The following is a 27,888-nucleotide window of genomic DNA, read 5'->3' as shown; positions in this document are numbered from 1 at the left end:
TATTAACTTGTACCATGGAGTATACAAGAATGTGGCTTATTTACAGTTTTATTATCCTGAGTTTAACTGATGAATTCCCCAATCAATTACTCTAATTCTTGGTCAGATTTAGAGTAATTTTCAAAATGGGGCAAAAATAAGACTAGTTTGCCAAACAGAACCACCTGAATAATCTTTATTATTTATATATTTGATGGATGTAGGTGATTCCAGATACTGTTATAAAATGTAGAAGCAGTGTGTGAGTGTATTTGAGATTCTGGTGCTCTATGCTGTATGTTCACTAGATGTCACTGTAGTTTCTTGTTACACAATCAATGTAATACCTAAAGATAAGGTTCATGTATCTCATGTATAATTTCAGTTGTTTTAAAATTCAAATTGGTAAACATATTGTTAGTTTACTTGAGTAGTTAAGCCTTAAAATAACTAATTAACTATTTGTGTTTATTTTTTTAATAGTGGCCTTTTATAACACACAGGCCCACATAAGTACATGTCTACTGCAGTGGACCGTGCACAAAAATGTTGTTTTCTGTTAAAAATATTGTCACTTCACTCTACTCTTAATGTTTACTCACTGGACTGCAGTATGATAATGTATTATTGTGTGTTTGGGAATAATGGACTAATGTCTACAATCATTTAGCCAATCTGGGCAGCAGACGTCCTTTTAAATCAGATTGCATATGTCGGGCAACAGGACTGGCCCTGAAAATTAGATCCATACACTTTGTTTCATACACAAAATGTCTGCCTAAAAATATGTTTTTTTTAAACATTGACACAGCAGCAAACCTCAGGGTCATTTATCCTAATATTACTCAGATGTGCTATTGACTTAGTTTATTAGAGAATATATAGCTGAATACCACTGTTGTCACAGGAATATCTCTTAACGGGAAGGGTCACACGGTTCCTCTTGTGTTTATGGAGCCTTTTCAAACTCCATCAGATAATGTACAATGTGTAATTGTATTCATGAATTCCTTGAGTGAAGTCATGGTTGGTTTTTGTAGCCTCTGAGCAGTTGACACTGTAGAAAATACAAATGTTTTACCCATGAAAACAGTGACATGTTATTAAATTTAAACTGAGACATCTGGATAAAAACCAACCACTGGTCCACAGCCAACGCTCCATATGTACTTCATGAAGCACTGTGTACTTCTGCCAATACTGGGTTCCAGTTTTATAATTTCTCTACAGTTTTATTTTCATAATTTCCACAGAGGCTGAGTTGTAGAGGTCACTAAAATTTCAGTCAAGCCTTTTCATGGTGGTCTTATGTGGAGGTTCAACATGGCAAAATCGATCATGTTATCGAAGTATTGGCACCCAAAATAACCAACACAATAGATTAAAAGACACAAACCTTTATTGTCTATGTTTTGTCAACAATTTAATTGTTAGGGATTTCACAAACTAGTCTAAGACTACATTTCATCCATGTCTGCAAAATCAAAAATATGATAACATGTACACTATGAACCTCAGTGAGTCATTTTTTCAAATCCTTGGTGACTTCATTTGAAATGTACTGAATGTAAAAACACTCTGGACACTCCTTTGACATGGCGGATTAAAAATAAAAATAAAAATTACACGTATCATCTAACCATCTCATTCACATTACAGTTAACACACTCGAGAGGTGTTATCATTCCAGTTTATCACAGTTAGGTAACCTTATTCAGTCAAGTGTCTGTGGCCGCAGCAGCGCTTCCTTCCATAAATACCTTCAGAAATGACAACTGAGTACCTATTATTAAACAAAAAATAGATCTAAAAACTTAAAATGGTTACATACATGGACATATTTTAAAAAGTGCATTGTCGCAGCTAGTTTTAGCCTTACTACTGAGGGCTATGGCAAGAGCTCACCAGGGAAAAAAATCCATTTGATTGAGTTCATTTGTAGTCAGTCAGGATATCTGGGGAGTTTGTGGATGAGTCATCACTCAACTGAAATATGTTTACTTTTCAAGTCTTCAAGTAATTAATTTATTGATTTTCTTGAATTAGTTTTTACCCTCCTCACCTCTAGTCTCCCTCAGCACTCCAAAAGCTTCATGTTCAACTGCAATCTGCTGACTATTTTAGGATATCTCTCCACTGCAGTGTCAGGTAGTTAAATATGCAATGGTAAACAATCATAATCTACAGTAAAACCTACTGTGTATTCAGGAATAAATAGTCTGTTTGCATAGTCTGGAAGTGATCACTAAATCCTGTGTTGGGAGGGTCCGTTAGGATGCCTAGAGTCGGGTTGATGGTGCTCCTTCATGTGATGTAGCTGGTGTGGGGTTTATCTGTTCTGGGCTCTACGCTTGTCCTGGATCTGTGCAGGAGAGCAACGTCAACCACTCCGAGGGCGAGAGGAGTAAACAGCAGCAAACCAACGGGTCATGATGAGGAGCAGTGGCTACCTGGATGAGAAGAAAGCAGCAAGGTTAATGGAGTCTGTGGACCAACACTACCCTCCTTTTTCAGCTTCAACTTCTCTAATTCTCTTGTAGTTTTATTTTGGTTTGGTTTTCATTTGATCTCCTATTCCTCAGTTTCAGACCCTGTTTGTACTTTGTATATATGGTGTGTTGTTAAATCAAAAACATAAAAAGAATATGTGGTTTCATTAAAAAAATTTTTAAAAAGTTACCTCTCTCTCAGAGGCAGATTCGGGTTACTGAGGAACGAGAGCTGCTGCTCCAGACTGCAGACACGGAAGGCCAGGTAGCACGATGACAGGATAAGGAGAATAATGCTGATGAGAGAGAACGAGACACGTCAATTTATTGGACAGAAATTAGAAATCACTTAAAGTGACAAGTTGCTAGACACTACAATGAGCTGTTGAAGTAGCAGAGGAGAGCTGTAATGCCTCTTAGTGAACACTGGGAGGCGACAGTTGACTTCCTGTCAAGATTCACAGCATTTAAAGTTGAACCACCCAGTTTAAATCTGTCTTAAAGGACCATACCAGTGTTTTTGCAAGTTTTAATTCCACATGTGCAAATCATTAGGGGTGAAACTAATAATTATTTTCGTTATAGAGATTTTTAATCATATGAATCTGTCAGATGATTAATTGATTAGTCTTTTGGTTAATAAAAAATGTTAAAAATGGCCAAGATTCAACCAAAAATGTATTTGTTTTTTCGCTACCAATAGTCTACAATCCTAAAATATTCTGTTTGCTATCATAGAGGACTAAAGAAACCAGAAAATATTCAATTTTAAGAAGCTGGAATAAGAACATTTTAGCATACTTTTTCTTGAATATGTCTCAAAACGATTAGCAAAATAGTTTTAAGCCACAAATGTTCTACTTTTGCTTTTACCCTACACAGAGGTCAGAGGTCAGGGTCTGCATTATGCCCTTTAGGAACAGATATGGCGTCATTGCATGCTCAAGGACACTTTAGCGGAGTGCCTGCCCTCTGGGTGAAGAATAATCTTCCTGATCGCTGTGTCACCCTGCTGTGCTGGGGAGGCAGGTGGAGTCAGGAGGGCATGACCCTCAATGGTGGAAATGATTTGATATACTGTGTGGTAATATAGAGACTAAAAAGTGTTTTAGCTGCACTGATCCCCCCCGTGTTCTGCCAGTGTGATTGAAGTGTCCACTATTTATAAACCTTCCTGTTAATATTAACAGCGTGTGTGTGGCTGTGACTCAGCTGTTAGAGGGGGTGAAGGTGGTGTTGTTGGTGTCTGTGTGTCTCTCTGTATACTCACAGCAGGGTGAAGAACTTGAGCAGCTGGTACTCCATCTGTCCAAGCTCTGCCACTGGCTCTGATAAAAGGCCTCTGTCTGTCTGCAGAGCTCGCTCTGTAACACACACACACACACACACAAGCTATAACATAAAATCATTAGCAGTACTTGCATCGACTGTACTACATGTTTCACTTTTAATAGCGCTGGCCCACCTGTTTGTGTAAATCTAAGCTCAAACCAGCATACAGCACACTTGCACAGTTTCAAATGTGACAATATCCAGCGTGGAGTTAAAAAATGGATCAAATTACCAACTAAATCTGATCAATTACACATATTAAAATCTGCTTCTTGTTTTCATTCACACTGTAATTACATTATATGAACCACCATTATCAACAGTCAGAGGTCCCAGCTGCTTTCTGAAATGCTGATTTGCTGAAGATAAAAACATGTCCTTGTAACAGCCTAGAAATATTAACCAAATTGTAAAAAAAAAAAAGTGATTTATTTTTTAAATTGTTAGATTATTTACTTTTTTCACCAAAATCTATAGAAACAACTAATCTAAGAAAGTAAGAATTAAAAATGTTTTGCTCATTTTATGTATAACGAGGGAATACACATTTAAACTTTAAAAAAATTGTAAGAGAAATTAACACTATATTATCTGAATGATAACCATGAGTGAATTATTATATCTCTACATCCCTACAATAACTGTATGCTAGTTGACATGTATGCATTGTTGCTTTTTGCATAGGTCCTGTGTGTGTTTTGTACATGTGTGATATACTATAGCTCCACTGTGAATACAGGTATTGACTCAGGTTATGGTATTTAGTTGGAGTACATCTTTTTTATTAAATTACGTCCCAGCTTTCCACCCCACAGGTGAGCTATGATGCTAATGTACAGAAATGCTGATCAAATGTTCAATATTTAATAGACAGAAACATAAAAATAGGTTAATATTTTCAGGATCTAGAAACCTGTCCGCATATAGCTGTTAAACTGTCCTCGAACAACTTTGACAGCAGACATTGTTTGTGATAATCTCTATTTAATCTGCATCTGCCCAAATCTTTTTAATACGAGCCCCCACATGATTTAATCTCCATTTGGAGTTTAATGTCTTCTTGTGTAAGAGAAACAGTGCATCCAAAAGCAATTACTCTCTGTCATTCACTCTCTCTCACACATAGGCACACAAAATAATAATAAAAAACCCAACAAAACAGAATAAAAAAACATGAACATATGCATCCATAAATAGTATCTATATCCATGTCTCTCAGTATAAACATGATTAAATGTCTCCAGTAGATATATGATGACAGGGACTTTCTGATAAGATGAAAGGAGCACAGATGTTCTTAATAAAATCCTGCTGGATGTGAGTGTTTATGGAAATGAAAACTGACTGCAGCAACTGATGTACCTCTAAAATGTTTCACAGTGGTGTTTTCTCTTGACTGAATGTAGATTTGTGGTAAAAAGCTGTGGTTATAATTAGTTATATTATTATGAAACCACTGATTTCAGTGCGGTGTTAAAAACAAATAAAAAGCTGATTCAAAACAGTCCAAATATATTGGTCTGAAAAGAGACGATTTTGTGACATAAATGTATTGTGCATATTTTAATATATATTCATATGTACTGTACATTAAATATACATACTATGTATACACCCAGATAGCAAATTTGCTGTGGCCCAGATCCGGCCCCACACCCAACACTTTTGGCATGTTCATCTGGCCCACATACCAAATGGAACGATGGTACTTGGGCGGTCCGCTCCTGTTTCCAAGATCTGGGCCATAAGTGAGCCATAGCAATGCCATATGGCAACCAAGAAAAAACAGATAAACCAGAACTGGCCCACATCCTGAATACACATACTCGAGAGCAAAGCATCTTTACCAAGAAAGGCCCACATTTGATTTGGGATACATGGGTCATATTTTCTATTTTACGTATGGGCCATTTCAGGCTCACAGCCAGAAGAAGGCCAGCAGAGCCGCATCCTTATCTGAAGTGGCCCACTTCCATATGCTATCTAGGAACAGTGTACATATTAAATGATTTAATTACCTGATCTCCTCCGATATCACCTTTTTTTATTAAATGTTGAAAAGTGCCACGTTCTGAATGATTAACTTACCCTTAGACAGTAGTAACCTGTGACTTAGATCAATTTAATGACAGATGCTCATAAACCATGTGGACAACTTCCAGTAAACTATACATCCAGCTTATCAATTCCAACACGAAATAGAAAGTGCGTGGCCTTGGATAAAACCTTGGACTTTGCATCCATGCAGTGACACTGAATACTTGAACATTTTATCACCTTCCAGCGGTTGTTCTGATTTGAAGGGTGTGTCTGTGGCATTCAGGCTGCTGGTGGAGTTCCCCAGGAGGTCAGGAAGGGAGGAGGACACAGACACCACTGAGGGTTTCCTTCTCCACTTTAACACTGATGGGAATTCGTCAACCACTGGGAACTCGTCTGGAGCCGGGAACTCATCCTGCAGCGTACAGAGAGGAGGAAAGAGGAGAATCTATTGAAAAGGGATGATTGCAACCAATAGAGAATAAGTGCGAACATCTCAGCTGCTAGCGCACTAGTGGTTCATAAAGCTGAACCAAATGTGGATAAATTCTCTGAAAATTTGAAAGATCATTGAGCCAGAATAGCTTGGAGTAAGATCTGGGGAGAGGTCTGATTTGTTTTTACTCATGCCCATTTTAAGTCACAAAACTGATGACCCTGAAATACAACACAAAAAAGTGGTGTCTGTAAACACAGGCCTTAGTGTCAACCTGTAAGAAGTTCAACCAAATAGTACTTTTTCCATATTTAGATTGTTTCATTTGAATGAGTTAGAGGCCTGAAGAGGTGAAAGTATATTGTATTTAACAAATGTTTTTTTTTTCCCCTGTCTAATCGCTTAATTATGCTGTGGGCCCCCCCCCCAAGAGGTTTGAAACCACTAAGCTACATCAACATCACATTTCATATATCAGTGGGCTTTCCCTGGAGGTCCACAGAAATGAGGCATACTGATTATCTGGGTGATTAATTATGACATTCAACTTTTCTAAAAAGTCACCCTTTATAAATGAATTGTAACTAATGGTTTTATAAATGAAATCTTTCATTAATGCTTTATAGGTCAGGTTATGGAAGTCCATTGTGTTTATCCTTTCTATTTGGAAATAATAGTTATAAAATGTTGGTAATCTATAAGTTCATGGGTCATAGGTTTCTTGCTTTCTGATGAACCATCAAGTTTCAAGTAAATAAGTTATAAATAAATGGATTTTGGTACAGGCACATGGTCTAACAGTTAAGGGTATCTTTCACAACCTGGCATCTCAAAGGTTGTTCTTTTTGATGTCTATAAAGCATTAGTAAATGCCTTTAACTGAAAACCCTTTATAAATGGTGAATAATGAGAGAAGGGCACACAGTTCATTTTAAAGCTTTGAAGGCCTTTCCATCAAAAAAAAAAAAATCTTCTGGATAGCTGGCAAATTTCTGCATTTATGTCTTAATTATGTTTACTGTAAATATAAAGAAGGTATTTTAACACTTTTTAGATTAAGGCTTAACAAAAACATAAGAACCTTCCTCCAAAGATGCTGGCAACATGAACAAACACCCTTCTTTTCTCTGAATACTTGAGTGAGATCAAGGGCAAACATGCTCATGGAACTTAATTATTTCTTGATACAAAAGCTGCTCTGTCGCAGAGAGGCCTACACTGCACACACACAAGGTGACTTCACTTTGATGGCTTTTTGATAGCATCTTGCAGACTGAGGAGAATTCAGTACGAGGCTGCAGCATCTACAGAATGATATATTGATCCCATCTGTGTAAGAAGGGAAGTCAGCCTCCAGGTCAGGAGTAATTGTAAGTGAGAGTTGTCGGAGACCCTCAAGACCAACATGAAGCACAAACAGAAAGCGTTGAAGTTGTTTTAATGTCTGCTGATCTTGAGATGGAGAATTTTCTCCTGCTTTGATCTTTAAGATTGTGTGATTTGCTTTCTATCAAAGACTTGTTGTCACTGACCAGCAGTAAGGTCGGCTCCTCCATGAACTGCTTCAAGCTCAGGCTCTTCCCATTGACCTACAGATGGAAATAAAATCTCTTTAACTGACATGTACGCAAACAGTGCAGAATATAGACTGAATTACTAGCATGTATGTGTGTGTTTACTGACCTGTAGATGTGTGCAGATCCTGCGAAGGACGTCATACACACTGTCTCTTGATAGCAGAGACACAAATACATACTGAGGAGTGAAAAAAGAAAATCAGAGATGTAAAAATCCAATGGATAGGTTAGATGTAGTCGAAGTAAAAGACAGTGAAGGTTCCTGAAAAGTATTCTGAATTCACCTGTGAAACAAAATGATTGTCTCAGTTTTATTCATACAGTAGTTAGAGAAGCTTTGATTGAAGAATATGGACAAGATATGTACTCAGATTTGTCATGAAATTTAGATAGAGGATTTTCTGCTTTATATCTCTAAATGCCTCAGAAATAATCACAGAGATATATCTGAATCTTGGTAAACTTATCTGAAATTTCAGCACTTGCTCACATTCATCAGCGCCTGCACAAACTCAAAGAAAATAATGCACTGCTCATGTTGTCTGGATGCAATCAGTGGATTTAAGGATGTAGAGTGGTCTATGACAATTTAGTTTGTTGTGTAGTAGTGCATGGACATTGTTGGGAGAGTCAACTGGACTAATAACACTGAAGTATTCAAAGCTTTAATCTGGAGCACAAAGAGGATATTTCTAATCACATTTTTTTGTTCCAGTTTGTACTTTCAGGAAAAATTAGGAACGACAGGTCAGTGACAGATTATACAAATATCCCTGTGACCTGGATACATATCACTGTTATCTAAAAGTACTTTATTATTAATGAGCGCTTGAAACATTGTGATATTGTGTGTGTAAGCTGTTCTTGTCCATCTCAGCTCGTGTACAGACTTGTTCTGTGTCTCCTGACCTGACTGAGTCAAAAAAATAACAAATGAGCCTAAGCTTAATTGTTACAGACACCAGCTATGAACTTTTTTACCTCATAAACAAAAATCTCATTTCATTTTTAAAACACTGCAGTATAAGTGTGCTGTACAGATACATGTATGTGCACATGGTTATATAATGCATGTCATATAATCCTGCCAGGGACGACCAGGGACAGATTGGGACTGACTCTAGCCCACCAAAACCAGCTTGCTGATAAACCACAATGGGTGGTGATAAGGGGAGGGGGGTATCATGGGCAGCTCAATGGCCCACTGAGCGACTGGCCCACTTGGATTTCTCCTGGCACAAACAACAGCCAGTCCGTAGTACAGAAGGCTAGACACGTTTGTCCTTGTACAGAATGAGAAATACAGTCCATGTGCCATATGCCTCACATGCGCTGACAAAGGTAATCTAAGCTGCTGTTGCAGTTTGGACACTGGGTTGCAATGTCATTGTATAATATTTCACCACTGAGATTTATTCACTCTTTTTCTCAGACGGCATTAATAAAAGCCTTTTGCACAAAAGGAAACAACTCCTCTACACTTTAGGGTTATGCTTTGACTAGCTGGGTCAATATGCAACCTTAAAGAGAGAAAAAGAGGCGCAGCATGTGACCTGCATTTATTTCATTTATTCATTTATTTTATTAACTGATGCATACCCGGCAGACATCAGTGCTGACACTGCAGGGGAATTACAATTTTTTCTTTTGCATTAATTTGGGAAAAACAACCCAGTTTTCCTTTTTTATAAAATATTATTATTATTTTTTTGTTACTTATTAATGATGAGTGTTTGGCAAGCTGTGATACAAATGAGCAGCAACATTTAGAAAATCCTTTACTAGCAACAAGCTGAATATTCTCTTTCCTTATTTTACCCAAAAAAAGATCTGCCATGAGCAAAAATGATTCATCAAGATTTCCTAAAGCTATCAGAAACATCTAGAAACCTGCTGTCTGACCCTAAAACTGGTGCAAAAACACAACCCCTTAAGATAAAAGCCTCTTTAGTTTGATACAGGCGATAAACATCAGATATCCAGTTAAAGGTGCTGGAAAGCAGTTATTGATTTTTTAAGTTCAGTTCAGTTTAGCAGTTAATATATTAAATTACGGCTACTCATAAAGATTTGATTTAAGTTTCTTTTCACCTGTCAGCTATGAGAGCATCACCCCATTTCACTTTACTGAATGAAGGTTATAATTATCATATATTTATTAAAAAGATGGACATTAAAACGCTGACTATAATAAATGAAAATGAAAACTAGTCCTATCTTTGAATTAAGTAATTGAAACCCTGTTGTGTATTTGTCATGTCCACAGACCACAGTGAGTGTGTGTAAGTTTTTTATCCATGCTACAGTCACATTGGTCCAGACTGAAATATCTCAAAAACTATGAGATAGATTGCCATGAAATTGTGTACAGACAGTCATGGTACCCCAATGATTTATCATAATGACTCAAACTGTTCAACCATTTGGTTTTTGATCAAATACCTTCTAAACTGTCTCATTACTAATGAACAAATGAGGGTGAACATGGAACAAATTATACCTGCAAAACATCAGCATGTTAGCATTGTCACTGTAATCATATTATCATGCAGACATTAGCATTTAGCTCAAAGCATGCTGTGCCCAAATATGGCCTCACTCTTGATGATAGATCACTTCCCTAATTTGTGCATGTAATGTGCATGTACTCACTGTTTCATTTCAGTAATTCCTTCCCTTAAATTACTAAATTATACTTTTAAATTACTTAATTTACGTCAATTTTTTTCTCTCATGGAGGCACATTGCAAAAAATAATTAGAGAGAACAATTCATCAAAACGTTTTAATCACCTTGATTAACGTTACATGGTGTTTCATGAATTTGTGGAGTATAACTTTCAGTGGTAGAAGAAATATTCAGACCCTTTGCCTAATTAAAAGGACCAATACCAGCAACGTAAAAATACTCCACAACAATTAAAAGTCTGGCAGTAAAAGTATAAGCAGCGAAATGTGATAAAGTATTAAAGTAAAAGTAGTCATTTCATTTATATATATGTCATTTATATATACATCATTAGATTATTAATACTGAAGCATCAGTGTGTAAGTTTGTACAGTAGCTGCTAAAATACTTTACAGAAAATGAGCTAGTTTAGTCCAGTGGTTCCCAACCTAGGGGTCAGGCCCCTCCAAGGGTCACCAAGTAAATCTGAGGGGTTATGAGATGATTAATGGGAGAGGAAAGAAGAAAAAACTAAGTTCTGATACACAAATAGGTTTTCAGTGTTTGGACCTTTTTCCTTTAATCTCTGATTTGTGGTGAAATATTGGATCATTTGAACATTTATTGAAATGAAACCATGTGAGAAATTTAGGAGAAATCACTATTTGGTGGAGTTGTTAACAACACATCTGAAATGTGACCCCGACTACACACTGCTTTCTGTAAGATGTCAAAAGACAAAAAGGTTGAAAACCATTGATTTCATCTTCAATGTGTTGTATTTTAAAAACTTGTTATATTATCCATGGTGTCAAATCTTCATCTGAAAAGTAACTAAAGCTGCCATCTGGAGCTTAAGTATAAAGTAGCATCAAATGAAAAGTACAAGTACCTTGAACTTAAACTTAAGTACAGTACTTGAGGAAATGTATTTAGTTACTTTCCACCACTGTTAACTTTATGTTATTTTTACCATACTGACTGGCAGTTGCAGAAAACCCCCCAGATGTCAACAAGTGCTGCTGTTAGCTTGCTGGATATTAGTATTCATAGGCTGTTGGGGCCAGAACAGAAGCTGAAAGGTACATTATGTATTTGAAAAAACACTTGATGACAGGCTGCATCTGTCAGGAAGTTAAGAAGCCCTTCTACACATTACTGTAATGGTGGAAAAAACCTTTCAGTTCGCTGTGCTACCGGGCTGGCACTTCACTTCTATCTATAGCACAGTGTTGTTCTTTCCATCACACCTCTCCTTGGAAAATACAGCCATGCTGCGCTAATCAGCATAAGTATTTTAATTCACAGCGACTGTGATGGAAGTGTTTACCTTCTGGCCAGTGTCTGTGGTGATAGCCAAGCCATTGGGCACGAGGCCCGCTGTTTTGTGCTTCTTCACCAGTCTCACAGAAACAACAGGGATAGCCACCTACAGAGGACAGAAAAAGGCATAAAAATTACTTTATAAGAAGACACTAAGTTTTGAGAAGGCAGATGATGATTTATATGTGAGCTCAAAACTATGATGTGATATGAATAAATGTCTAATTTTGTTTCTTACATTCACAAAATACTAATATTCTAATAATATGCATGAAGTCAATTGCTGTTAAGAATAAAAAAGCCTACAGCATTTCCCAGAGCAAGGTGGCAGAGAATCCAGGGGAAAAGCCCCTGGAGAAAATCACTGGTAGGCAAAAAACGTTTCTTATTTCAGTCAGTATGTGAGGAATGCAGTCTGAATAAGTAGCTTATTGTCACTCAGATGTCAGGAGAGGTTAGGTTTCAAGGAAATGAAGGAAAGGAACCATGTAAAACATCAAAGAGAAAATCCCATAACTGGTGAAGGTTAAGGGTTCAGTAAGTCTACCTGTTCTTGGTACGTGATTGCACAGTGCATGCATAGAGAGGGTCATTTCTCATAAGAGTATTAAGATTGTGCCCCTGAAAGTCAACCCATTAACACTGACTGTCAAGTTCACAGGCTGGACATGACGTTGTCCAATCAGCTTGTGAATTCGGAACTAGGAGTCAGTCAATTGAAGTTTCAGTCAGTTTGAGTTTATTAAGTAGTCCGTCAGTCAGTCCTACCTTGATGTCCTTGCCGAAGAGGTTGGCATAGAAACACAGCCAGTTTCGGGAAATGTAAAGCCGGCCTTGTAGAAGGATGTCTCTGAGAAGAGCACAGGAGTACACTGAGAACAGAAGAGACAAAAAAAACTATTTTTCTTACTCTTTCAACAACTATGAGCTGAATAAAGAAAGGAGGTTATTAAAAGAATATCACCAAAGCCTTCCACAATTTAAAACAATAATACAAATCCAAAATAAAGTTGACATCATAGATTTTATTTTACTAGGTTGCACATAGCAACAAAGTTGTACAAAGGGATGAGTTGATACTCTCCAGGCTAAGCTTCTCATCCTGAAATCTGACAGTTTAAATGTTTCTGGGCTTAACCAGATGGCCGAACTGAAGCTCAAAGACACAAAGCTGAACAGAGTGCAAGGAATGTCATTTCAGATGAATGAACTACACGGTACAATATTAGTTTGTTGTACTGTGTATGGCTATTGGTATGCAAATACTGATATGATGCTTGCTGAAGATACCGACATATTAAAGTTGCTGATAACTACCAATATCTTGTGAAAACATTAAAGATTATTAAAAAAAATAATTCAATATTTTGAATGGTGTGTCCACCACAATTTTATGCTAGTCTGGGTGGAAAAGCCTCTCAAACAGAGTTTAGACAATCATAAGACACTTTGACTTTGTTTTGTAAGATAACAAAACACTTATTTCAACTGCTTTAATATGTCAAAAGTCTTTACTAAATAATTACAAAATTAATGTGCAACTACAATAAGATTTCAATGCAAGTATAATAGACTCCCTTTATGTAGCTTCCATTATATAAGCACTGGATCAGATGAACAGTCAATACCTGATATTTAATAACAGACCAATATCATCATAATATGTTAAATTTAGCAGCTGACAGGGTTATAAAAATACAAATAATGACTAACACATTACAGACAAATAATAGCGAAGCATAAAATGTCAAACAACGTTAACAAGTTGATCAAAAGATGCCAAACTTCAATACACAGTCTTACAGTTTTCCTCTTAGTAACAGGGACAGTACCTTTCATGAGGATCTCATCCTTGGGCACGCACTGGAAGAGTTTGTGGTACTGCGAGTTGTACTTGCTGACAGTCTGTGCAGAGGGACAGGGCAGAGTCATGAGCAGCTCCTTGGCGGACCGGCCTGCCTGCACAGTACCAGCCCCACCGGCACCACCGGCCACTCCACCACCACCGGCCACTCCGGCCACTCCGGCTCCGCTCGCCGCTGACACCACCCTCTCCCTCAAAGGACGCGAGCTCTGCACCAGGCTCAGCACGTTGGCCCCGTACACACATACACACTCGCGCACATCCAAGGCCTGGAGCAAGCTGCTGCAAGACACACACTGTTCCCCTGTCGTTGGTCAATACAGAGGACTGCGTCTCTGTAACTACCTCTAGCCTACATGCACGCAACGACACACACCAGGCTAATGTGTACACCTACACACACATACACACACACACGTACACTACTACAGAATTACAGCTGCAGCGCCTCAGTTTACAGCCACTGAGCTCTTTCTCAGAAACTAAAAGGCTCTCTTTCTCTGTCTCGAATACACTTCCAGTGACTCTACACTTTGCAGCACCCAGCTGACACCCTCCCTCTCCTTCTCCTTCCTCTACACACATACACACACCCTGCCCTTCATCACTCTGAGCTGAAAAGACAACACACTCTCACACACACGAATACTCTTCACTACTCTCACATTAAGTCCTTCCTTTCTTCCTCTGCTGTTGCCTTTTCCTCCCTTTCTCTGTCACTTTCTCCTCCTGTCTGTGGCAGTCTGTGACACCTTAAATCCTTCACTTTTCAGAGAAAATCACACATATTCCTCCCTGAACACACAAGAGGTCCCATTCATTCCCCAGCTCTCTTCCCCTCACAGCTCAAACTCACTCCCAGCTCCAGATATCTCTGTGCTACCCGATTGTCTTTGCCTTTTTCTTTGCTGCAGTGTATCTCATCCATCTTTCCTTTGACTCCTATCTGCTCAGTTTGCTGTTGTCTGCCGCTCCTGTTTTTGTCTTTCTATTAATAGCTTGTGCTAGAGCAGCTACTGTCCTCGGGAATATGGCGCTTACAGTAGGTTACAGTACTACAGAGGGCTTGATATGCACTGGGGGGGGGGGGGGCAGGTTCATAATTATTTATGCTTAATCATTTTCTGATTGAATTCAAAAGTGAAATGGTTATACATTTATCACTGATTTATAGTGTGGTTGTAACATTTCTAATTGTGTGAATAATAATGTATGTGGCTCATTTTTTTAAAAGTGTGGAGGACACTGGCCAAGATTGCAGCAGGGGCATTGTTGCAATCTATACAACAATCTTAAAGGCCCTGAAAATGTATTTTCTTGTTGGGTCTTTTCAATCAAATCTCATCAAAGCACATCCACACAGTCCTGATGAAGCCAAGTAGCTGTTTTGACTTGTCTTTTGATGCAAGATGCTCTTCAATTCAAAATGTTTTTCAGGGGCTTTATGTATTAATGTTATTTTTTTATCATTATGACACAGATTTGTTAAAAATACCTGTGAATTCTGCATTATACGTAAAGTCTTGTGTCAAATACGTAGTCTAAACTGAGATATATCATTAAGTCAAAACATCACAACAGAAAAGGATTAAACAGCGAGGTAATAACAAACACAGAGGGCAGACTCACCGAACCACGGTAACATTTTTTCACGTCTTCATAAGAAAGGTCTTCAATCAACTGAAACCTGGAATAAAAGGAAAAGCAGACTTGTAATTAAAATGACAGTTTTATATGTATGTTGCATGTTTACTGCTCAATAATGATAACTCTACTTTGTGTAAACTATGGCATAAATCTCCTGCATATTAAACATTTCCAGAGGTAGGAAAAAGAACATAATCACAGCCATCTAAAAAATAAAAATAAAGCAGACATCAATATACTCATCCAGGTGTATTTAATAGCTTCCTCTGACCCAAAAAGGCAACAAAGTGCTTGGCAGCATGACAAATGGTGGTTAGCCAGTGTGTATGTGTGTATCTGTAATATGTGTACATTGCATGAAAATCCCAGCTGGATCAAAGCTTCCACATGACGGGTTTAATCATCAGTGTGTGCATAACTGCAGGGAAATGTAGGCTTTCACAAAAAACATAATCAAAGATAAACATTGAGTTGTTTAAACACAAATAGTGACTATGCCAGGATATTATCCATGTTGTTCATTTTATAGTCAGAAAACATGAACACACACACACACACACACACACACACACACACACACACACACACACACACACACACACACACACACACACACACACACACACACACACACACACACACACACACACACACACACACACACACACACATCATAGCATCAAGCTTGCCTCAGGAGGAATACTCAAAGCAGTGCAGCAGATGTCACAGCATGATACTCGTATCTACTGCTCATGCAGACAGAACCACCCAGCAGATGAAATATAGTATAATCAGCCCTTTAAGCAAAGTGTCATTGAAATGAAATGCTGTCCAAGTTAACATGCTTCAAAGAAGAAGGCATGGATGTGACAACAAAGACTGAAAAGTAAGATGTTTTTGAGGGATGATTTCCTGACAGAGACTTCCTTTTCTTCCTGTGTCTCTCTTTGAGTGCCAGGTGACTGACAGTGAACAGAGCACAACGCAACTCTGATATGAAAGCACTGCTGCTCGAGGAGATACTGATAAAACAGAAGCTCTGGCAACACCAAATTGCAGCGTGATGGATTTTCTCGCTCGGTGGAAGCCATTTTTTCATACAGTTCAAGAGAGAGAGAGAACCATCATACGAAGGGATGAAGGGAGGGAAGTAAGCCTTGATGTCTTCAACCATGTGAAGGAGATAGGAAGATTTTTACCACACACAGTTTTAAAATATGAAATACAGTGTGTAAGAAAGAAAGTGTTAGAAAGAAATAGCTGTCTGATGCCTCTTTCCTTATGATAATAGTAGGTAGCAGTGAAAGAGGTATTCAGATCCTTCATCAGTAAAAAGTAGCAATTCAATTCAGTTGTGTTAAACCTGCAGCGTAATTAAAGTCAAGATAAATCAGCATCGTGACGTACTTCCAAGTGAATCCAGGTTGACAGGAATTTGATTTGAATGTTCGAAAGTGGGCGTATCATAATGAATCTCAGCTCTGTGCTTGTAAAAGTGATTGATTGATGCGTGAATGTCATGATATTATTGGTTGAAATTGGTTGGTTTAAGCCTTTATTGTTTTACAGGAAGAAAAGATGATTGGATTTTGATATAAGAACACAAAGAAACAGATTTTTTTGTTTTTTGTTTTGTCATATATTGTTAAATAGGTGCACGATATGACCAGGAATGTTATCTATAAGGGTTAAATGGGCTTTTTTCATTCCATCTCGACCAAATTGTTACTTCATCCAGTGTTTTTCTCAACATGGCTGTACTACAATTCAGCATGAGACTCTACAATGTCATAATGAATGTAGCAGCACCACATTTGTATTCTCCTTGAGCAGCGTCCTTTACTGTACAGCTACAGCCAGGTGACATTATGTTAAAATAACCTCTCGCTGTTTCCGCTACAACAACAACAGGCCTGTCAGTGTCTCCACTCTGATGACAGACTCTCCTCTGGGTAAGGCGATATCGTGACCTCTGCCCCCCCAAACAACTCTCCCTGACACTGCTGCTGCTTTTCACGTGGCTCTTTTTTCTTTTTGTGGAGAAGAGAGCCGCAAACCCTGACCGCTGTGGTGTCTGACTGTCATGGTGACACAGAAGATAAGGATGTCTGGGGAAATGCTGTATCTGAGCGCACAGCCAAATGGCCATTGTTCATTTAAATCTATCAGAATAGAAAGTAGCACACAAAGTATTCTAATTAGTATTATAAGTTATCACAAATTCATCAAGTAATGCTTGTTCTGCTATACATTAAGTAGACTCCAGCTCATTCAGAGTGCTGCAGCCTGACTGCAAACTGGGGTCTAAGCAAAAACAACACTTTATTCCTGCACTGAAAACACTTCACTGGCTCCCAGTAAAGCACAACATTGATTTCAAAGTATTACTGCTTGTTTATAAGACCCTAAATGATATGGCTCCTAAATATATTTCCAACCTGCTCATTGGCTATAGACTAATCAGATCCCTTAAACCAAGCACTCCTGAATGTACCTGGAATTAAATCTAAAATCAGATGAAGGTGCATTTAGTCACTGTGGTGCTGTTATCTGGAACAAGCTGCCTGATGACCTGAGATCTGCTGCAACTGGATCTTCTTTTAAAATCACGTAAAAAAACATGTTTTTTCTCTCAGGCTTTTGTGTGTGTGTATGGGTGGCTGAAAAGTTGTTTTATTTATGTGTAGTATTTTACATGCCTGTGTGTTTTCTATATCATTTGTTTAATGTTTCCTGTGTTTTACTGTAGAGCACATTGAGCTGATCTGTGTATGAAATGGGCCATGCAAGTCTGGAAGTTACTCTTATGATATGATACTTGTAAAATTGAGGCCACTCCAGTCACATCTTTGCTATTTATTTAAGTTTGCAGATTTTAGCACCCTGAGGGAGTTTACATTACATACAATTTAAGGCGTACACATGGTTGGTATTTTATCAGTTCATTCCAGTATTTTTTAGACTCAACATGTTTACATTCTACACTCCTTTAAGGCCAACAAAATTATAAATAATTAAGCCTTTTGCATTTTTTTTCACCCCTGGATGTTATTCATGTCAGTGTGGAGAAGGCCTTGAAACAGGATGTGGACCTTCATGTTGGGAAATAAAATACACAGAATATAAATGGTCTGTGGTTGAAGTAATCTGGTGGTGGAGAGTGTGTTGGGGGAAATCATAAAGCTATCTTCTATTTATTTATCATGGAGATGGATTTGTTGTCCTTTGAGCTTATGACGGTTGTTATGTTTTCATCTAGAGCAGTTTTAGGACATCCGCGCTGACTAATAAGAGAAGTCCCAAAACTGTTGTATATTCAATTATAACAACTACTTAATTGCATTTCAACAGATTCATCTCCATGACAACAGAGCAAACTCCAACCGAAAGAGCAATTACACTGAATCAACAGCCTCTGGATGCTGACGCCAATAGACTCTCATTAAAAAAGCATCAACTTCTTTCTTGTAATACTACTTTTTGCAGCTCATCATTATATCAATCGCTAAATTCGGGTTCCTGTAATAAGTGTGCTGGTGGTCATTTTGGAAATGATTTCTCCATTCATAAGATTTGAAGTCTTATAGTTCTGATTGTCTGCCTTATGGTTGTTGATTGACAGCTGTGATTGACAGTTCATTTACCAGTTGCTCTCTTTGGCTCTGAGACTCGCACTAAGTTGGACCATTGTCACAATATTTTGTAAGTTTAATGTCACTTGATAACGATTCCTGACCTAACCTGCAACACCCTGTACTCCTTATTTAGAAGATCCTGGCTCCAAATGGAAAAGATGATGCTGAACATAAGCAGCAAGTCTGGATTATTAATGTATTAAGAGTTAAGGACTTCAAAATGGAACTAACTAACAAAACAACAAACTAATGGGTGATATTAAACCTTGCTACGTCCATCTTTATATACAGTCTATGGTTGTAATCTAATCTTTTCAATCATCAGACCATTCATTTTTATATCTTCATGCTAACTCTTTTATAATTTCTTCTTCCTTTAGAGAAACAGAAAGTGGGTGAGACAAAGTCGTACAAGCCAGACTAGAATAAGACCAAGTAGGGTTAAAGTGTCAGAGAGCAGAGGGGGAGGACAGATGCTATGGCTGCCTGCTGTGTATGCGTATGTGTGTCTATGTGTGTGTGTATGTGTGTGTGTGTGTGTGTATATGCGTGTGTGTGTGTGTGTGTGTGTGTGTGTGTGTGCACGTGTGTGTGTGTGTGTGTGTGTGTGTGTATCAGAGCAGGATGAAACTGTTGTTTACAGCAATGCACTACAGCTGTGACAGCGCTGCCAGCTCGCCAGGATCTACTGGACGCCTACAGACACTTAAAGTGATACATTACTCCCTTTACATCAAGTATTATCTTTAAAACAGTGAATGCTGTAGCACTTGAAAGGGAAAATTATATTATTTTAAAAGCCTTTCCAGAAAAATATATTTTGTTTCTCCACTACCAACATCATACAATATAATCTCCTCTTTTTGTGGGGAAATGTTTATCTATTAAGTAAAAATGTACAAAAATACATATGAAGTGTAACCTTAAAGTTCAGAATTCTCAAACAATTTCAGTACCGTTTTGTGGCTCGTCCTAGATGTGCAAATTCACCGTTTTGTAATTAAAGTCACCCTCCTAGAAAAGGCATGCTATTACCTTGTGACCATGTTATGAACAATAGTGCATGTGTGCTGCTCTTCTTGCCTGCTGGTTGCTGCCTATAAATAGGCTCCACAGTGGCTCCTCACAACCAGGTGGAGAGAAGAGAGTGATTATTAAAAACACAGGTGGCTCTGTGGGGACTAACCAGCTCTCTAGACCTCACTCCAGCTGTCCATCTGTCTTTCTAATATACAAGACCCAGGTCTTAATCAATACTGCTGCTACATCCAGGTGAGTGTGAGGAGAAAATCGCTACAGGCAATTCCCCTCCACGTTGTTATGGTGAGAGCTGTGAATGTGGGTATGCAAAGGGGAAGCATTTTTTATTCAAAGGGTGTAACAAGGTCACGCAGGGATGGGCAGCTGTCAATCATGCAACAGTCAAATCTAGATTCACCACAGTGTCCCTTAAGGTTTTTTTTTGGACATATTAATTAACTCACAAACCCACAAGGTTGGATTGAATTTTCCAGCTGAAGTGAAAACATGAAAACCACCAAAGCAGGTCTTGTAAAATGTGCACACAGCAACAGTAGCACAGTATGCTGATTTTCCTCAGTGGACCTGGAGGCACATCATGTGCAGACTGAAAGAGCAATTGTTTCTGATTTTAACCATCGTTTTTAGAAGATGTGGTTTGAAAATTAAACGATATCATCTGACACCCCTGTGAGCAAAGCGAAATGTTGCTGCGTCTACTGTGTGTGTGTATGTGTGTGTACATGTATGTATGTATGTGTGTGTGTGTGTGTGTGTGTGTGTGTGTGTGTGTGTGTGTGTGTACGTGTATGTGTGTGTACGCATGCGCCTTTGCACATGTATCTCAGTGCCCTTGGCTGTGGGGCTGAATAGTGAAACTAATTACAAGCTCAAAGAATCCTAAATTGAATCCTAAATTAGAAAGCGAACACCTCCCATCGGTGGCCGACGTGGCAGTGGACTCCCAGTCAATAATTTAGCTGGAGGAGAAGAAACTGGGACTTTGAGCACATAGGGAAGTGGAAAACTAAACAAGGTTTCAAAGTAGCAATGCGGAAAGAGAGAAATGATGAGGGAAGTGGAGGGAATTTTCAAACTGTCTTCTGAGTCTTAGGTCAAAGTTTGAAATTAGACTTTTTAAAAGGAACAGTTCATCCAAAAGTCAAAATTAAGTACTTCTTTTCTACTTTTCTCTCCCAGTGTGAGTTGCTATTGATGTTTTTTTGCTCACACTGAGTGAGCACCTGTAGTTTTATCTCAGACTTGTTTTAAAGTATGTATATCTGCACAGTCAGTCCAAGTCTTTTGTAATCAACGATTGGAAATTGTGTACACAGACATTCAGTATTCACTTCCTTATGTTTGGTTCCTTATCAGCAATACTTGAACTATAAGTAGTAAGTGCAACCAGGGCACTGTCCGTGAAGAATTTATGACCAGCTATGGATATATAATAAACATTGTTTGGAGAAATATAAAGATTATTTTAAACTTTTCCTTTTTTAATATCCCATTTTAACTGCATACGCTGGCAATGAATGAGTGTATGGTTTGTTTTTGCTGTGCAGAGGAGAATATGAATTAATTAATGGATGCATTCATTCATTTTTATCTATCTCTATTTATTTTTTGATATTTGAACCCGCTCCCTGAGTGCACCTGAATTTCATTGTATGTTTTGTACAATGACAATAAAGAATCTAATCTAATCTAATCTAAAGACAAAGGTCCTGCAAACATGGCATTGGATAATTTATTGCAAGATTTTACAAATACCTAGACAGTTGAATTCATGGGAAACTATTTAAAAATCTACAATACTGAATTATTACATTTACAAGTTGACACAAAACTGTGGTATAATGTTAGTTTTAACTCTTTTAGCTCATAGTTTTGGTTTTATAGCATATGTAATTCACACTAGCTGGTGAACACAGTGGACAATCTAGTTTCTTAGGAGCCAGATGATACATTCATTATATGTCGTGATGGTGTGCGTGACTTTTCCTATGTCCTATTTCCCACAAATCATTGAATGCAGCTTTAAAGATTTAAACAAATATCTACAACCTGAAATATTGCGTGCAGCACCAGTGAAATGCTGAGGTAAGTGAGGCGCTGGGAGGAGGAGGAGATAAAACACACACACTCACATAGCAGGTTGAAGACTGACATGTGCATAAAGCGTTCAGGTCCCTCCTATTCACTGAGTCTACTAACACACACCATGCTTCAGTGCTAAATCCTATCCCAGAACAGATTCCCCAGGATTACACTGCTCCTGCCTCGAATCCTTCTTATATAACGCTCTCTCTCTCTCTCACACACACACACACACACACACACACACACACACACACACACACACACACACACACACACACACACACACACACACACACACACACACACACACACACACACACACACAGTGCATATTAATACTTGATGAAATTAAAAACACATTATTACTGGGCTGACCACTGAAATGTACATTTTCTGAACGTATGTATCTTCTTCTCTGGGCTATAATGAAAAGAAAAAGTCTGTGTTTACATTCTCTTTATGTGTGTGCGTGTGCATTTGACCATTGTTTGACATCAAATACAGCTGAAATAAAAGCAGAAAATAAGTGCTGTGAAAATAAATCTCCTAGGGCTGTAACCCATGACCATGCACAGGATACAGATGGCGTGTGAAGGAAGAAAACAGCATGGACAGACAGCAAGTGTTACAGAGAGGTGTGTGTGTACGTGTGTGTGTGAGATTTGCCTGAAGTGGCCGTGTGTGTCGTCCTCCTTGGAGGGGTCCAGGTCCTGTGTTGAGAGCAGGCCTGTTTCTTCACTCTGCTCCTGCTGATCAGTCATGCTCCTGGCCCTGAATACACAAACACACAGCGCTGGGTTAACAGCAGGCACCTCTCGACTGGAGCGCCATGTACACTTGTAAAAAATGATGTTTGTTTTTGTCTCCAGGTTTGGTTTCAAAGAAGAGCTCTACCCCAAAAAAGTTTATGGGCAAACAAGTGGACTCTGTCTTCAAAATCAACACAGTGGTGATGCAACTTAGAAAGTCTGATTCTGCCTGTTGACATTACATTAGAAATATCCACTCAGCTAAATGAAGCCGCGTTCTTGTGTAAATGGGGTCAGTGTCTGCTCTCACCCAGATGTCTACAAAGAACTGGAGCATCTCCGAGGTGATGCAGATGGCTGACCTAATGCACTGTTGTGAGTTGATTCAAATGCTTTGTAAAAGGCAAACTTTTATCAGTTCTGGGTAGCAAAAAAAAAGCAGAAGAAACAAGGGATTTGACTGTACATTCTATAAAGTGGAAAGATTTCTCCCAGTGGATTTTAGGTGATTGACAATGAGGGAAGCAAAGTGTGATAATTGAAGGCAATCACACCTTCTTGTATACTGTGATCAATTGTCTAGCTCAGATCCTTTTCAGACCAGTGGAAGCTAGTTTGCACACAGTTTGAAATGGATAGCAGCAGATGGCTTCTTATTGTAGTGAAATCTTTGGTATCTACAACAACACTGAAACCACAAGGGGTGTGGAAAAGTAGACGGCTAGAAAAAAGCTAGTTTAATCCTTAAAACATGCTGCAAAACGTACTAGTTTAACATTATGTTTCTTCTCTAACCTGCACATCAAATCTTTCCCTTTCTTTCTTGTACACACACAAACACACACCTGCCCTGTTCCCTATTTTCCTCTGGGAGAGGGGAAGTTGTTACCACCTGCTGCAGTATAATTACAGGTGCTGATGGAAATAGGCTGCTGTATGCAGTTTCCAGTGTATTATCTCTAATTGGCCAGAAGCTTCACGTCAGCCACTGACATGTTCAAACAACAGAGGCTTCCTGGGCCTAAAGGTTACATCTGACTGGTTATCAGTGATCACAAGGGGGTGAAAGGCGGGTGAAGGGCCTGCAATAGAGATAAGGAAAGAGTTTGTGGGGTCTTTCAGGCTGTGGTTAAGGGTTCAGGAGGGGCATCTGATCCCAGATGTGGGTCTAATGGCTAAACAGAGCCGTGTACTGATTTGGCCGCTCACTGAAAACAATGTTCAAAGGGGGGCTTTCAGCTGTGTTCAGATACTCTTTGAGAGGAAGAGCCTGAGTTGGAGTATTGTAAAAGGATTCAACAAATCATTGGTTGGTGACTGGAGAAGATTAAGATATTCTTTAAAATCTTACTGTAAAATGTCCCAAGAAGCAACTAATTTGCACAAAGTTATTAAGATATATCTTGTCCTTTACTCAGGTCTTGTGGGAAGTTGCTTTGCAATGTTGCAGACAACACAAACTGAGAGAGAGAAAAAAAGTTCTTTGTGACCTTTTACCCGACAGCTGGGAATTTTTGACACTAAGCTGTGTCCTTGTTTAAGGGCACAGGGAACAGACTTTGCCTTTTTGTTAACTAATCCACAAAATGTTTGTTTGCAGTTTAAAAACCTTGTGAAACATGTGGACAAAAAGACAACAGCCTTGCGATAAAACACATTTTATCACTGTGAGAGGAGCCATGGGAGTATTTCAGATATCTGAACTGGGCCCTAAATAGTCTGTGTGGGTTTTCTGGACTGGAATTAAACAAATGAATCGGGACAAACAATGACAGTCACCCCAGCTCAGCTTCTGTCAGTCATCCCACTTCACCAACACGTCTGCCAGTACACTGTCTGCATTTGAAACTGTCATTTCATTTTGAAAAATGTGTTTTATCCAGGAGAGCAGACGGCCGAGACAGAAAACACCAGACTGCCAAACTTCTAAGGTAAATAAGCAGATAGTGAGCAGACTGACTGACCCACAAGGCCCACATACAGATTGTGTATATAAGTGGTTAAACAGACTGTATCATTACAATAGAGAACAGTAAGTTAGCTTCAGTAGCTACATAAACAAATGGTAGCAGTCAGATTTTCCTTCTTTTTCCTGCTCTTTACTCGAAATATAAACTTTTCGAGTACATCCATCCAAGTTTGAACCCAATTCAGATCTAAAATGTGCCAGTGAATGTGAAAAACCTGTGGATCAATCTTTCTGTAATATGCATCAAGTACAAAAAATACCAGCTGAACTAAAGCAGAGCATCAGATTTTTGACACAGGACTATTAAAGATTCTAAAGATTCTAAAGATTAGGTGATGAAGCAAGATCCACCTTGAGGATGTATATAATTTCAGCTGATGCTTTTGTGTTGCTGAGCTACAGCTGAACTGCCTTTTAAATCTCCCTCCTGTCTTTCTGCTGAATCTCTCCTAAACTCTCCTCTCATTTTTTTTTCTTTTTAGATTATTGTTGATTGAACGGCCTCCACCTCTCCGTCTCTTTTCCCACATGTCCTTCTTCGTCTCAGGAGACAAACATTTTGTGCTGTCACAAGACCTCTTCCAATCCAATAAACAGTAATCTTGTTAAGATTGCTAGTCACTGGGATTGTTGTTGGAGAATCACTCCGCTCTTTCAGCCTCCAGTCTGTCATTTCCCCGAAGCTCTGTGCCACTAAGTTGTAGTGTGTTACAGTCTAACGCCATGTCACAACTTTATATCTTTATATAAGTGTTATAATTCTGACACATCCACACCTTCCATCTCCTTCGAAAATCAAAGGCATAATCTGTACACATACAAATGAAAGCTGTTACTTCATGGTGATGTTTTCCCTCTTCAGGCCTCTCACTCTCTCAGCTATTTACAGAAAGTGTTTGAGGTTCAGCTCCTTATCACAAGTAATTGAATCAAACTCAGCACTGAAATCAAAAAGACTAAACCACGGATGAGTCTATGTTAACTCAGGCAGGGACAAAATTGGCTTATTGCTGCTACAAATTAATAAACTACAGCAAATAAATAGATTCATTGATGAAGAATTTGAGATTTCTGTGTGTGGGTTTGTCAAATCTGAAGACCTCAAAGATAGTCTCGAGCGAGAACTCGGCACACAGCTTTGTCAGTGAGCGCAATGAAGTCTGGCTTGTTTACACTGGGTGTGTATAGGAAAAGTTGAATTTGTCTGAAAAACTGAAGGCGGGTTTGACTTGTTATTAGAGAAAACTACACAAGGTTTGTCTCTTGTGTGTGGGGGTAAAAACTTTTACAGCTTCCGTGAATAATTTTCAAAGCTGTGTTGCATCACTTGGCTGCATGTTACGATTCATCCTTCTCCCCCCAGAGTGTCTGTTGTCACTGGATTCCTTTTCTTTATTGTTTCACATTAACTTTGTTTGGTCTACTGGTGCTTCACAGACAAGAGACTATGAAACTGCAACGGGAGCTCAGCCTTTGGACTCTGAGATACTCTATCTGCACTGCTTGAGACCTCCTGAAAATAACCTCTCCATTGTGCAAGCACCTCAAAACAACCTTTGATGGCGTGAGTGTGTTTTTAAGCCGACCGAGGCTTCAAATGTTCTTACTGAGGGCTAAATGTGAGCACAATAATCACTGTTAGTGTGAATGTAATCCAGTTCAGAGGAAAAGCAAATTAGTGCTTGTGGAAAATCTAATGTCTTGTGTTATTTTTGTAGGTCAAGTCAATTTTATTTATAACTAGTGCCAAATTTCAAGAAAGGTTAAGGCACTTTTCACATAGAGCATATCTAGACTATACTCTTTATTTTTCAGAGACTCAACATTCCCTTATGAGCGTCAGGAAGAACTTCCCTTTAACAGGAAGAAACCTCAATCAGAACCAGGCTCTAGGTGAATGGCTATGCTTTGACTGGTTGGGTTAAGAAAGAAAGAGGAAGCCACATAGATGCACAGCAACAACAATAATAACAATAGTAATTATAGAAATATGACTAATATTAATAGTGGTAGCAGTGGGTGTCAAGCTGTATGCAGGCTTTAAGTGGCAGAATAGACCTTTAAAGGTTAAGTTAAGCAACATTGCAGCATTATAATGGTTCAAAAGCAACAGTGGTCAAAAGTCTTACATTTTAGTCACATTTTCTAGTTTAAATATCTTTCTTAAACAAGACTGTCACCATACATTTTATTCCTGAAGTGTAACTGCATTTATAATTTGTCTTTTTCAATAACCTTTAACCATTAAAAGTAGCAAGGGCGTCACATTGGTCAACATCAGCAGATTGAGACCGGAACAAAGGCGTTTAGTCTTCAAAATAATAGTTGAAACTCAACCTTTTGAGAATTAAAGCATGGCCATAATGCTGCATTCATGACAATTACAAAACCATCCTGGATAATTTATACCTGAATTTATGATAAGTGTCGTGAGACAATATAGCTTAAGTAAAACATAGAGACTCACCCACACACGGTTATTGACAACTCTTGTGAGCCAAAAATTGTAGTCAACATTTTTCTACAGTATATCCATGAATTTGAGCATTAACATCTGTAACAGTAACATAAAGATGTGCATCACTAGCAGCTGTAAACACATCTGTCCTCATTTTGTGCCCGTGACACCGAGCTGTCGCGTTTATTTTGAAGGCGACGCCGGAAGTGTGAGTGTTTGTCTCTTCCGCCAGCTTAACACCGGCCGTCGTCTCCTACCTGTAGCTCACCACCGGCGACTTTCCCCGCCGTGTCGTGGCTCCGCAGCTCCGCAAAAGTCTTCAAGCGTGATCTGCATTAGTCCCGCAGAACATTTTATCTCCTCTATCCGCGAAAAACTGACACAAACAACATCAACAACCCCACATCCAGGATGGCACTAATCCATGAAGCTAAGGCTGCAGCTCGGAGTGTGTGTTGTGCAGCCGGCTCAGCCTCCTCTGCAGTGTGTCGGACAGTGCAGAGGTAGAGAGGAGTTTACCTATAGCACAGTTAGTGTGCCTGTTTACACTCTGCAGGGGGATTAAAAACGACGGCTACTTTCCTCCCACAGCCGCCC

At 38.8% G+C, this 27,888-nt stretch overlaps 1 protein-coding gene across 2 annotated transcripts; it reads right to left on the bottom strand.

Annotated features, from left to right (window-relative positions):
* Positions 1-1,366: 1,366 nt before the first annotated feature.
* gramd2aa (GRAM domain containing 2Aa) lies at positions 1,367-27,888 on the bottom strand. Of its 2 annotated transcripts, none has more exons than XM_062425098.1 (12): positions 27,549-27,888; positions 22,782-22,886; positions 15,337-15,394; positions 13,676-14,003; positions 12,612-12,715; positions 11,851-11,949; positions 7,960-8,031; positions 7,809-7,865; positions 6,078-6,255; positions 3,739-3,832; positions 2,660-2,764; positions 1,367-2,429 (listed from the first exon to the last, which is right to left on the bottom strand). In XM_062425098.1, exons 2-12 carry the CDS (start codon positions 22,874-22,876, stop codon positions 2,426-2,428), a joined length of 1,194 nt encoding a protein of 397 aa, XP_062281082.1. In that variant the 5' UTR covers positions 22,877-22,886; positions 27,549-27,888; the 3' UTR covers positions 1,367-2,425. The 2 variants fall into 2 exon arrangements, with proteins under 2 accessions (XP_062281082.1, XP_062281090.1); XM_062425106.1 differs by having other exon boundaries at positions 13,676-13,748; positions 27,549-27,885.

The sequence above is a fragment of the Scomber scombrus genome, chromosome 1 (assembly GCF_963691925.1).
Source record: "Scomber scombrus chromosome 1, fScoSco1.1, whole genome shotgun sequence".
Taxonomy (NCBI): Eukaryota; Metazoa; Chordata; class Actinopteri; order Scombriformes; family Scombridae; genus Scomber; species Scomber scombrus.
Note: the sequence above shows the minus strand (reverse complement) of the source record. Positions and strands in the feature narration are given on the sequence as shown.

Coding starts and splice junctions, on each gene's coding strand:
- gramd2aa (XM_062425098.1), bottom strand. CDS start 22,876: ATGACTGATCAGCAGGAGCAGAGTGAAGAAACAGGCCTGCTCTCAACA. Junction 12,716..13,675: donor GGATGAGATCCTCATGAAAG/GTACTGTCCCTG, acceptor TTCTGTTCTCAG/TGTACTCCTGTGCTCTTCTC. Junction 8,032..11,850: donor CCACAGACACTGGCCAGAAG/GTAAACACTTCC, acceptor TTCACTCCTCAG/TATGTATTTGTGTCTCTGCT.